Source organism: Lampetra fluviatilis, chromosome 13, assembly GCF_964198595.1.
Source record: "Lampetra fluviatilis chromosome 13, kcLamFluv1.1, whole genome shotgun sequence".
Lineage (NCBI taxonomy): Eukaryota > Metazoa > Chordata > Hyperoartia > Petromyzontiformes > Petromyzontidae > Lampetra > Lampetra fluviatilis.
Genome location: NC_136287.1, coordinates 13,323,423 through 13,336,738, shown reverse-complemented (window position 1 = coordinate 13,336,738; position 13,316 = coordinate 13,323,423). Strand labels below are relative to the sequence as shown.

The following is a 13,316-nucleotide window of genomic DNA, read 5'->3' as shown; positions in this document are numbered from 1 at the left end:
ATCCTGCTCATTGGAGGTACGGGGGAAGGACAAGATTGGAGATGGGGGGGGGAGGATATTTTGTGATACTTCGTTGTGCAGTGGTGCACTCTCACAAATAATAGAAAACATCTCAACAAATTCATCAGGAACGCTCCTTTAAAAAGAAAATGCGTTGATTGGGCAACGTTTTGACCTATTGTCCTCCTTCAACAACACACAGAGGTAGAGTGGAGAAGGTTCTGTGGTTGGTGATTATATTGGTGGCTTTGATGTGGGTGCCACGTGTGAATGGTAGTCGAGGTGCCGCTGTTAATGATGAGGATTAATTGATGACAGTGGAATTATCAGCCGCCTCGGCTTGCGCGAGTACACTTCCTTGAACGTATGCAATAACTGGGGAGCGTGCCGACTACTTGGATAACCCGGTCCTCCGCCGTGCGTGCGCGCGAGCGAGTCACGCTAGAGATCACGTGCGGTGACGGATTTAGGTGTAAGTGTCAACCCTTGTGGTGCGTGCAGCCGGAGAGACTGAGCCAGTCGCCACCACGATCCCCCTGCACGTGCCGTTGTCGTGACGTCTAGGCGACGATGGTGACGCGTGTACAAGGCATGTCTTCACCTGCCTTTTGCGTTACGGGCAGGTATTGTTTGGTGTGCGCGGGAGGAATGTCCGCGCCGCAATATTTAGAATGCCATCGTGGAGGGGAACTAAAAATACTCCGGAAGAAGAAGAAGGCGGAAACGTGCGTCTGAACGCGAAGCCTCGAAAAGGTCGTGTGTGTAAACGTGCGCGCTCCCTTCGCTTTAGATTTTTTTTGGTTCTGGTAACTTCACCGAAAATACCGTGACGTGCGGCGGCGGTGGCGGCGGCGGGCAGGATCGGAATTTCTACAAGTGCCGGCTTGTCGCCGACGCGTTTGGGTGCACGGCAATGAGGCCACGGTTCCTTGTGGCCGAATTAAAACTGCCGAGCGCGCACGCGCACGCACAGACGGACGGGCAGACGGCAACAGCTGACAATTTTCCGCTGATTGTACGTACGTTGAACTTCTTTGGCACCGTACGTAGCCGGCCGTGATCATCGGAGTGTGATGTCTTCTTCTTGGTGCTTGTACCAGGCTGGGTGTACCAATCTTGTCAGTTCGGCTTGGTGACGGCGGCGCAACACAGGTGTGGGAGCATGGTGCAGTTAGACGATGGAGTTTGCTGCGATGCCCCTTTGCTGCCCACCGTGTAGCGCTGTGTTTATTTATATGACATTTAATTAATGTTCCACCTTGTCATCATCATTGTTTACGCGTGAACTCTGCTTTAGAGGCAATATTCACAGCCACCGTGTCGTCTCTGCATCTTGATGGGACCTGCGTGTCTCATTATTGTTTGTCAGTAAACGCTCACTGGGAGGTAAATAACAATAAATGTACGTGTCAAAACAATGGCATCAGCAGTGCCTATGAACACATGTTGCGGAGCAACTCTGCATTGGGTGGCTGTCATCACTGCAACGCGATGACAAAGGGAATTAAAGGGCATTAAACCTCTTTAAAGAAGAGACAATGAAAACATACAAGGGTCTCATTGTTTTGTGGACACAACTGGGCTTTGTGGAACATGTAATATGAAATAAAATATTTTGCCGGTGAAATGTTTCTATGGCACCGTCAAGCTGAGATACTGACGTAAGGAAATATCCGACAGTGGCTTGGTTCAATGGCGGAGCCAGGATTATCAGGTAGGGGGGGCAACCCCTCCAGCAATGAAAAATGATGGGAGTTGTTAGTAAGTAAGGACTTGTCCCTTGCTTTTTATTCGATGCGTGTGCGGCGATGACGCAGCCATCGATCGAGGGTCGAATTCGAACCGCGTTGTGTGATCGGCATCGCGCTCGCTGAAGGTGTTTGCCTTCAGGGAAGTCGTGTCCTGTATACGCAACTGCGCACAATTCTGAGTCACTTATAACTGCTCTGCCATTACTTATTGCCAATTATGGACTATCATCTCATAGAGTCCCTGGTACATAATAATATGCTACACAGTGGCAGTGGGGGTCTCAAAATGCCGATTTATTACTAATAAACCCCAATGATCCGATCGAAATTAGGGATTTCGATCGGATCATTGGGGGGGCACGTGCCACCCCACCCCCCCACTGGCTCCGCCAATGGCTTGGTTAGAGTGCTTGACTCAACAGTTGGAAGGTTGTTAAAATCCCAATAGTTTTATCTGGGTTGGATAACATCCGTACCGTTTTGTGATTAGATACAGTTATGCTTGTACGGAGAGACCTGCACCTGGCCATAGCAATGTCTAATTTCCATCGCCATCGCTACCACCGGCCGTGGCAGCGTTCCTCTCCAACGTTGTCCCGGTTTACGTCCGCAGCGTCACGTCACGGGATGAAGAATTCATTCACAACCCCCTTCAAGAGCAGCGCAACCCCCTCCATGCGAGAGAGCGAGAGATAGAGAGTGCGTGTGTTGGACACTGTACCAAAGGGGGGGGGGGGGGTAGCATTACCGTCCAGACAACGTGGTGGCTTCAACTCCCCGGAAGAAAACTTAGCGTGCGATTTTTATGTATTTAAAGCGATGAACAAAAAAAATTAAGTTGGCTTTGCGCTATAACTGCACCTAGAATTGTTACTCACCTGTGCACGCATCTTGTCCACTAGTCGGCGCACGCGTTTGCGTCGGTGATGGACCGCGGAGTTTTATCCAAGTCGTTGCACCTGAAATCTACCCTTTGTTCCCCCCTCAAGCCCGCCCTGTGGCACTGCCCCCAAGCTGTTGTTTATTCGCCATTCTGGGAGTATCGGCCACGTCGGGTTTCACCGGTTGCAATTATAGGGGTTAGACTGCGGCGTTTGAACCATGGGATTCAACCCCGGGGATTAAAACCGTGGAGTCCAATCATGCGGTTCAGTTGTAGAGGATGATACGTTTACTCTGGGGTTCAATTATGAGGGTGGGGGGGGGGGTGGAGCGGGTTGAACCCCGCGGGGGGATTGTGTCGTTAAGATTCAGTAATGAGGGTTCAACCATCGGGTTCTGTTGTGGGGGTTCGGTGATTGGATTCGACCGCGGGAGTTCACTTCTGCGAATTCAACCGTGGAGGGCTCAACCATTTGGGTCCGGTTTTGGGGAGGGAGGGGAGGGGGTTCAACGATCGGATTCAACCATTTGAGGTTTTAGTTGACGCAGTTACACCGTGGGGCTCTCCCACCCCGGGGGATTAATTGATGACCTGGCAGAGGAACCGGGCTGGCAACCTGCTGGGGAAGCCAGCAGCAAGCCCTGCCAGCAAGGGCAAACCGGCTCACCGCCAAGCCGCGGGCGGGGGGGGGGTCGGTCTGTGCCGTGCGAGGCAGCCGGGTCGGCTCCGTCTCACAATGCGCCGCCAGCTCATGCATAACCCATGGGCATCGCGGCCGTGAAGCCGGTTCCCACCGTCTGTGTACAGCCGCGTGCGTGCGAGCGCGTGCGTCTCTGCCGCGTGCGGTGTGGCGGCGAGCGCGCCGGCGCTACGTAGCCGGCGAGCGCGCCGGCGCTACGTAGCCGGCGAGCCGAGTTCGATTCTTGCCCGTAGCCAAGGCCGGTGAGGAAAATCCAAGCCACCCCCTTCGTGAGCCGTTCCGCCTTTCGTCGATGCTTTCTGGCAGAACATGCCCGAACAGTTTGTTAAAAGCTACACAGAGGATCTTGGTTTTGTTGTTTTTTTTATCTACACGCATGCACGAGATCCGTGTGTCTATGTGTATGCCCGCAAAGGGCATGTATACGTAGAGCGTGTCTACTCGTGCGTAACGTACAAGTGCCACGATCGCACGCGGCTACGTGCGTGCTTATCCGCGTTTGCGGTGAGCGCACTGCGCTATGAGCTCGGCGATCCGAGTTTTGATTCCCACGCGTGTGAACGTCGCCCGCTGCGCCTTGGCAGAGATTGCCGTGGGTCTGCCGAGCGAGTGCGCCGGCGCGCGTGCCACACTGACAGTTCGGTGCCGCTCCGTGCCGTGCAGACGCCCCGCCGGAGGGCGGCGAGTGGGAGCCCGAGGAGCTGCTGGTGGCGCTGACGCAGCTCGTCACAGAGGGCCGCACTCCCGAGGCCTCCGTGAAGGGCCGCGCGGAGGGCCCGCACTGCCCCCAGCGCGCGGCCAGCCGCCACGGCACGCACGTGTGCAGCCTCGGCAGCGAACAGGTGAGCGTGGGGTGCGTGTGGGCGAGTAGAGGATTGAAACTTAAAAAAACTCATTTGCAGTCTCGTGTAAATTGCGTTGCCGCGCCGAGAGCCCAGTTATTTATTGCTCCCTCTGCCCTCTACCCACACCACGCTTTACCTTCCTCGGTGCTCAGAAAGATGCCCTAACCCACGTGCTCCCCTCTTCCGTCCCCTCGGCGCAATTCCAGACGTGAATGTTATCCGCGCCGCGTCTTTGCGCGCTCCTCCTCCTCCGTCGCTGAGACGCCTCCGCGCCCCTGTGCCCCTTCCGTGCCCGCGCGCAGTGCCGGCTGTACCAGCTGACCCGCGCGCGGGTGCTGCTGCTGTGGAGGAACGCCGTTCCCGTCATGGTGGAGGTGGGTCTGCGCGCCGGCTGCTGCGCCGGCGACGAGCGGCACGGCGCGACCTGCGGCTCCGAGGCCGGCGACGCCGATGGGGGCCCCTGCGGACGCGGGTCGCTGCTGCTCGAGCGCTGGGCCCTGCACCTGGCGCCACGCAGGTGAGTGACAGCCCCTCCTCCCGCCATCCCCCCCCTCCCCCACCTCGTTCCGTCGCTCCGGCAAGCAAGTCCCCAGCTAACACCAGCAGCAGTCACCGGGCATTTGCCAACCAATACCAAATGCCACCATTCGCCACTAGGTGACGGTGACATCACCACGGCGCCTGCGCCAGGCCAGGTGCACTTTGAGGCCACGTGAAGTGTCGTATGCTCGCTGACAGGAGATCGCGCGACAGATCCAGGTGCCATGGCTTGACCGACTGAGATGACTGGCAAATGCACCAGCTGGTGCCCCTTGCTGTTGTTACGCCATTAGCCAACAGCACCACCTCCACCACGAGTAACCAGACTCCAGCAACCAGCCGCCACCACCAGCAGTTACCATGCACCAGCTGTCACCAACCAGCTACTAGCTACCACCGGCAGCAACCAGACACCGCCACCAGCAGTTGGCAGGTACCAGCCGTCACTAATCAGACGCAGGCTGCCACCGCTAGCAGCGACAATCAAAGCAGGCGCCGACTGCCGCCACCTCCTGCAAGCAAGGTCCGCGACCAGACAGCGGCGTACGAGTGGGGCTCTGCGTGCGTGCGCGTTGCGTGCAGGCCGGGCGAAGGAGCCGTGTCGGAGGGGACTCTGCTGCAGGCGGTGCGCTCCTACATCCACTTCTCCCAGCTGAGCGCTTGGCTCAGTGCCGCGCACGGGAAGCTCAACCACTCCATCTTCTATCGGTGAGGACCTGGCGGCAGCTCGCTCGCTCGCTAGATTTTTCAACTCGGTCCCTCACCAAAGCACTCGTTTAGCAGTCCGCTCAATCATTATAACCCCCTTACTGAGCAGCCCTTTCACCCGCCAACACGCTTGCCTACCGACTCGCCAGTCTGACTCATTCGCCAGTCTACTTGCCCAACAACACATTTAGCATGCCAACCCAGTCACCAGCTGCTAATCTGCGCAATAACCCGTTCAGTTTAACACGTAGTAGGCTTTTGCGACCAATATCATCCATAATACAAGTTTTTTTGGGTTAGATTGCATAAGTTTAAATGTGTCGTTAAACCCGCCACCACCCGACACAGCCAATTAGTAAGGTTTGTCACGTAAACAGAACGTGCCAATTCGTTACTAGTACAGCACCCCGGTGTGTTGGAGAGCAAAGCCACAACATTGATAATCTGAGTACGACGTTTCGCCAGATGAAGCTAGTTGTAATTACGAAACATCGTACTCAGATTGTAAATGTTGTGGCTTGACTCTCCAACACACCGGTGTGCTGTACTAGTGACGAATTGGCGCATTTTGTTTACGTGACAAACCTGACTAGTTGGCTGTGTCGGGTGGTGGCGGGTTTAACGACACATTTATATATCTCACCCATAATCCCACCCCGCACACCCACACACCCGCTCACCCCTAACCCACCCTCTCGCTTAACACAGCTCCTATTTGTCTTTTGTCCACGAAAGACAAATCTGTACATTTAAACAGCCCATACTGTGAGTTGTAGCCCTTGTCCTAGCAGCGGCAGAAGCGTCGTCGCGGTCGTCGTCGCCGCCCTGCTGCGCCGAGGCTGAACCCTGCCCACGTGCCCGTCGTGTTGCCAGGGTGTGCGCGCCGGGCGAGGCCACGCAGCAGGACTTTGCCGAGTCCCCGGAGGAGCACGTGTTCCCCGTGCCGGCGCTGGCCTGCACGCGCACGCTGCGCGTCTCCGTGTCGGCCCTGCCGCGCCTGCCCGCCCCGCCCGCCGTCCAGTGCCGCGTGCACGCTCCCCTCCGCCCCGCCGCCGCCGCCGCCTCCTCCTCCGCCGTCTCCTCCGCCGGCACGGCGGAGCCCGGCGCGGCGGAGCCCCGGGGGACGGCGCCGCGGCTCCGCCTCGACGGCGCGGAGGAGGACGGCGCGGAGTCGGAGCTCGCGTGCCGCGCCGACTACGACCGGTTCGTTCCCGAGGCCGAGCGGCGGCAGCAGAAGGCGGTGGGCAAGATGGTGCTGACGTACATACGCTCCAACGGCGCGGCGTGCGAGCGGTGCGACTGCTCCAGGACTGCCGGCTGCCGGCGGCGAGAGTGCCCGGAAGACGCCGCGCCTAACCACACGTGCTGGCCCAGGCCCGCCGGGCAGCCCTACAGGTGCCCGCCGGAAGCGTCCGCGGAGAGGAGGACTACGGGCGGCCTGCGCGGCGCGCTGTCCAAGAACTACTCTGTGATCGCCACGACCGCTGCCGCCGCGGCGGCCGCCGCCGCCGCTGAACCGACGTCGGAGTTGGCGCGGGAGGCGAAGGAGAGCTCGCCGCTCGGCTCCATCTACCAGAGCCGCGAGATCATCTCGAGCATCGCGCAGCAGATCGACCTGTGCGAGCTGGAGACGTCGCTGCGTGCCGTGCGCCTGGGCGCCGCCCGCGACCTCCGCCGCAAGGCCGAGTCCCCGCCGGCGCCCGAGCGGTGCCGGCCCGGCGCGGCCCCCGACGGCACCGCCGCGGCCGCCCCCCCGTCGTCCTCCTGGAGGAACCTGAAGAACGCGGGCGACGCTCGCGCCGGCACGCCGCCGCTCACGCCGCCGCTCACGCCCGTCGAGGCGGCGCTCGCGGGCGACGAGCCGGAGCGGTGGACGCCGCACGGCGAGGAGCCGGCGCCGGAAGGCGCTGCGGGGGGCCGAGGGGGGAGCGAAACCCCCATGTCGTCGCGCGGAGCCGCCCTGCCGCTCAAATCGCGCGTAAAGCGCAAGCTGCTGCCGTCGCCATCGCCGCACAGACCTAAGGCCGCGGCGGCCGCGGAGGCGGCGAGGGCCGCGGACCCCTGCCAGTCCCCGCCGGCCAAGTGCGGCGTGGCCCGCCCGGGCACCTTGCCGCTCGACGGCGTCAGGACTTCCCCCCGGCCTCCCGGCGGCCCCCTTACCCCCGCGGCGCCGACGACGATTCCCGCGCTGGTGCCGGCCGCGTCCGCGTGCTACTTGGCCTCGTCGCCGGGCATCCCCGCCGGGCAGAGCGCGTCTTGCCAGGTGAGGGGAGGCGGGAAGGGCGTGCGAGCGAGGGGAGGTCACCTCAAGGGGCCGTGCCCGCACGCGCGCGCGTCGAATGTTTAGTTTAGATCGCGACCCCGTGTCAGTCCATTGCTGGGTGCCACGTTTGCGTTCTTTACGTCCAAGGCAGCTGTCGACGAACGTAATCGAGTTCAGTTCGGCAGGAAACGCTCCCGACTCGCTCTCGCTCACCGCTTCAGAATGTTTCACCCAAGTGCCCGCGGGCGTACGTCCTCGTTCGTTCAGCGGACTTGTTGTGCGCGATGCGTGTTCACGCTCGTGTTGCATCTCGAGTCCGACTGCAGCCGCATTAATCACGCCAAATCGTTGCATCGTGCCAAATTGCGACGCCCGTTCTTCCAGCTCGTCTACGTTGTGCACTCGTTCCGGGGCATCGCTCACGGTGATGGAGGGTAACTTGTGTTTGTTGTTTGATTGAAAATGATGAGTCTGCGGCTTGGGTTCAGTCGGCTGTCTGCATAAGGACCGTCGTTTAATCATAACACCAAGCAATCGCGGGTGTCATTGTGGAGATTATAAATAGCGAAGTATATATACACAGACAATGCGCCTCCTTCATACATCTGTCTCTCCGCGTAAATATTGATTATCATTGTGGCGAGACAGATAAATGAAGGAGAGACTTAGTATCTGCTTATAGCGTTTGTGATTTAATCAGGCAAGTGTTCAATGGCAACATATCCGTCTTGCAGTGAAGAAGTGATGGGTCGCATCTTTGTGACGCACAGTGGCCGGCACACAACGGCACAAACATCTCCGTGATGCCAAGCGACCCACATTACTCGCGTCCGCTTCACAAAGTAAACTAGCATTTAAAAACTAAACTGTTTTTATTTCACCAGGTAAGGCCCACTGAGCTATATAGTTATTTTTCAGAAGTACCCTGGCCACAAATGATAGCTCAACGAAGTGGCTTATCATCATGTGGAAATTTATAGCAGCCAAATACTCTAAACGCACCTCGTTTATAAACGTGGAGGGAAAAACCGGTGGACCACGGGGAGAGCACGCAAACTCCAAATATACAACAGGCGTCGGGGTCGGGATCGAACCCACGGCCTCCTGTATACCAGGTGAGGTCGTTAACATCTCCTAGCCACCGTGATGATGATGAGAGAGAGAGAGAGACACGCAAACTCCAAATATACAGCAGGCGTCTGGGTCGGGATCGAACCCACGACCTCCTGTGCCCCAAGCGAGGTAGTTAACATCTCGCCGCCAGGAACATCACTGCAGTAGTCGGCCAGGCCTTGGCGGGGCACGCGCTGCCGACTTGGCGCGACGGCGAGCGCGTGCCACCCGGTCACCCCGCCTCAACTGTGCCCATCCTCGTGGTCAACTCTAGCCCTGCCCTGGCACCGAGGCTGCACTCGACATGAACACGAGAGTTGACAACGGCTGGGCACAGTGGTGATAGATATTGACTGGTCTGGGGGTTGACGACCAAAATAACAAGAAGATATTTTTTTTTTATTTGTATCAAGAGCCGCAGTGCACGTGAATACGATACGGCAGCCCTCCTTGATAAATGACCTCGCGAAACAGTCCTTAAGAAGCCGCACGCGGCTCCGGAGCCATAGCCGTTCGTGCTTTGCTGTCAATCTCATCGACAACGGCGGAGAGAAGAAACCCTCTTGCCATAGACCGTACATTTTCTCACGTGGTCGGTCGGCGATCCTCCGACGGCACAGGCGCAGCCCTGCCGGACGGCGGCCGTGGTGCCCCCCCCGCCCCAGCGGCCCGTGAGCCGCCGGCTGCTGGATAACGGTGCCCAGCCGCCGCTGCTGCTGCCCGCCGCCGCCGTCGCCTTCCACCCACGCACCGGCCTGCCGGCCGCCTCCAGCCCAGTAAGGCCGCGCACGCACAAACTCGTCTGCCGTGCGCTGTGATCACACGCTCGTGCCGCTCCTCAGCCGGACTCGTATAATTAATTTATTGAATCGATTACTTAATGTTTTGGTTATTTATATTTTCTATTTATATTTCGTGACTTGCTTGCCTCTTTTTCTATTTTGCACTCCTATCGGTTTTTGTCCGTGCGTGCGTGTCGCTCACTGTCGTAACTCGCTGACCGCCCGCCCGCCCCTGCTGGACATCGGTGAGAAAAGAGCTTCATAGCTCATCGGTCTAAACAAAGATTCTGATCATCGGCATCCTCGTGAACTTGAGAGGCTTCGCTCCTTGGCTCTCCCCCTCAATGCTACGAGCGTTCCTCCCTCCCCTACAGCACGCTCGGGGAAGCCTTTCCTTACCGTAGGGCCCATCAGGAACTTAAAACACCGTCAGCGGGTTACCAATCGGGTGAGCGTCGGCCATCACGAAACCTTGATCACGCTGGGACTGCTCGGAGCTGCTTGAAAGACCACCGAACTCCTCCCGTAGGAAGGTCGTGGGATGGAGCCGCACGAAAGCTTCCCTGCGCCGCTGCTGGAGCCTCCCTTTGCGTTGGTTCACACCACGTCCCCAATTTTAGCCGAGTGATCATAACGGCCGGTTAACTTTAAACCCCCTCGGCGACGTCTCTCTTGCGTTCGCTTTGGTGCCCACGCCCAGTCTAACCCTTTCCTGTGGCTGACGTGGACACTCAGGTGGCCAAGCCAGGTAACCGCGTCAGGAGCAGCGGTCACGGTCGGTGATCCTGATGCGGAGTCCACCCCTGTGCCGTCGACTTGTTGTCGACTTAGCCGAGGAGATTCCACGTGGCCCTGCTGGGCCCGGCTGCTTCTAAAGCCTGTGCTTTGTCTGTGCTCGGCAGGTGCCCTTCAGGAAAGGGATCTCCGGGCGTTTCGAACTGGACGCTTCGCTGCTGCACAAGAACGGGCACGTGAAGAGGTGAGGGCCGGAGGTCCGAGCGCCGAGCTGGCGACCCCGGGTTCGAAACCGGGCAGCCACCCGCGGTCGAACCGGGTTCCGAGGTGCAGTGAGTTGATGGCCTCTGCCTGGTCGCCTAGAGCGCACGAGACAAATCGTCACGTTAAATTTGTTTTCGCACTTAAATTGGATCAATTCCAGCTCTGACGATTGAAACATCAGTTTGGCTGATGCGACAGACACTACTCTCAGGTGGCAGAGCAGTTGTGCCCTCTACTGCGTGGACCCAGGTGACTTGAAAGGATCTCGGGGGGTAGCTCTGTAGTGTCCGCTTGAGTGGGCCGTTCTCCGTCTCGTGAGAGCGCCGTCGGGACAGACCTGGCCGTGCGATCGCGCTGGCCCCTCCCTCCTTTGACATCTCTCACGGCGGGGGATAAGAGCACTCCCTCGGGCGTTGCAGCACCTCAGGGCGGGCGCGGCGGTAGCCGCTATAGACTGCCAGGCCCGTCGGCTCCCTTGTGGCGAGCGCCGCTTAAGACTCTCGGCTTGCAAAGAGAATCGCGGAACGCGAGGAAGCTCGCTCTATACGGCGCATCGCGGCGAACCGAAGGTGGTGACGTGGGTCGTGCGTTGGCGCCCCTCTGCCTGTCGCGCAGCCCCAAGGTGGTCGCGCCCGTGGACGAGCAGAGCGGCCGGCAGCCCCCTGCGCCGCACGGCCCCTGCAGCAGCCCACGCTGCCTCCTTGGCAACTTCGAGGTGAGTGAGATTCGACAAGCGACGCCGGCGCGCGAGTCTCGTGCGCGTGAGACCCGGTGAGCGTCAGTGAGGATCGGTGTATCTTCTCGTGCGAGGTTCGGCGAGGTTCGGTGAGAATCGGCATGACTTGCTGTGAGACTCGTGTGATGTTCCTTGACCCCCAAATGAGTACCCTCGTGCGACGCGTTAACATCGCCACCGGGGAGACCAAGGCGACCGGGCGTGGTGCTGGCGACCCACCCACCCACCCCGTCGTGCGCCACGGTAGCGGCCTTCGTAGGCGCTGCGACCCGTGGATCTTTGCCCGAGCCTCACGCTGGCCGTGTCCGCCGCAGGAGTGCGTGCTGAACGCGCGGCTGCCCGCGCTGGGCTCGGTGGCGGGCTTCACGGCGGAGCTGGGCGCCAGCGGCTCCTTCTGCCCCCGCCACGCGGTGCTGCCCGTGCACGTCTCCTTCTTCTCGGTGGCCCACGACGGGGCCCCCTCCCCCTACCTGGGCGTCCTCGGCCTGCGCTCCCACGGCTGCCGCGGGTACCACGTTCCGCGAGCCGGCACCATACAAGTGGTACGCGCGCGCACACACGCACGCACGGACCACACACGCACACACGCACACACGCACGCGCAGACCACGCACGCGCGGACGGTACGGCGGAGGTGGCGCGAGCGCCGTTAACATGCACCTTTTGAGGCCGACATGGCACTCGTGGTGGTGTAACGGTGAGCACTGCGCTACGAACCCGGCGACCTGTGTTTGATTCTCGCTCACGGCCAACGCCGGTGACGATTATCTGAACCGGTCCTGGGCCTCCCGCTAAGTCGACTCCACCTCAAATGAGTTCCTGGTGCGGTGTGTAAACATCCCCACTAGGGAGACAAAGGCGGCCGGGCGTGGTGTTGGCCACCCACCCCCTCGTGTGCCGTGGCGGCCTTCATAGGTGCTCGCTAACAGCACTTGCCCCAACAGTCTGTTAAGGCTATAGGGGGGAACTTTGTCTTTATGGCCGGCACCACACCTGGCTGCTTTTGTCTCCCCAGTGCCGATGATTGTACACCATTTCCAGGTACCCATTTAAGGCTGAGTTGACCTAGGGGATGCCCAGGACCGTTTCAGATGTTTGTCACCGGTGTTGGCCTGGAACGGATATTACACTCGCGTGGCCAGATTCACACACGCACGGACACGCTCGCACACATCCACACTCAAAAACGTACACACAGTCGCACATATTACGTACAAGCACCAGCCACGTGCATCATCCACATGCATAGATACATAGATAATTGTTGCCATTGGTGATACCGATGTTACAACAGCAGAGTCGTTGTCCAATGTGGGGCGGGAGTGACGCCCTCGCCATGCCGGTGCCGCCTTCCCGAGCAGACGCTGTTCAACCCCAACAAGACGGTGGTGAAGATGTTCGTGGTGATCTACGACCTGCGCGACATGCCGGGCGGGCACCACACCTTCCTGCGCCAGAGGACGTTCTCGGTGCCCACGGCGCGAAGGGCGGGGACGCCCGCCGTGCCCGCCACGCCGGGCCCCGGCCCCCACGCCCGCCACGGGACCAACGGCGCCGTGCCGCCCGCCGCCGCCGTTGGCCGCCTGCGCTCGGCCTCCCCTCCGAAGGCCCCCGACCGCGTGTCGCCCGCGAGCGCCCCCCCGGCCGACGGGGCCAAGGACAGGGCCCTCCGATACCTCATCCACCTGCGGTACACACGCACATACGCACATACACATGCACGCATGCCAGATAATCCCCTCCGTGTGTAGCCTTCACATACTTGTTGGGGCAAGTGCAGTTAGCGAGCACCCGCCTATGAAGGCCGGCACGGCACACGAGGGGAGTGGGTGGGTCGCCAGCACCACACCGCCTAATTTACACACCGCACCAGGCACTCGTTTTGACCTGAGTCGACCTAAGAGAGACCTAGGACGGGTTCAGATATACGTCACCGGTGTTGGCCGTGAGCGGGAATCCGACTCGGGTCGCCGGGTTCATAGCGCAGCGCGCTAAC

General features: G+C 59.8%; 1 protein-coding gene across 2 annotated transcripts in view; it reads left to right on the top strand.

Annotated features, from left to right (window-relative positions):
* Window positions 1-13,316, top strand: part of ATOSB (atos homolog B) — a 78,829-nt gene that overhangs the window by 59,201 nt on the left and 6,312 nt on the right. For both annotated transcript variants that reach the window (XM_078862339.1, XM_078862340.1), the window contains exons 2-10: window positions 3,998-4,176; window positions 4,482-4,696; window positions 5,302-5,427; window positions 6,301-7,690; window positions 9,424-9,579; window positions 10,488-10,564; window positions 11,200-11,299; window positions 11,635-11,862; window positions 12,682-13,010. In XM_078862339.1, coding sequence (XP_078718465.1) covers window positions 3,998-4,176; window positions 4,482-4,696; window positions 5,302-5,427; window positions 6,301-7,690; window positions 9,424-9,579; window positions 10,488-10,564; window positions 11,200-11,299; window positions 11,635-11,862; window positions 12,682-13,010 — 2,800 coding nt within the window. The remainder of the gene's footprint in view (window positions 1-3,997; window positions 4,177-4,481; window positions 4,697-5,301; window positions 5,428-6,300; window positions 7,691-9,423; window positions 9,580-10,487; window positions 10,565-11,199; window positions 11,300-11,634; window positions 11,863-12,681; window positions 13,011-13,316) is intronic.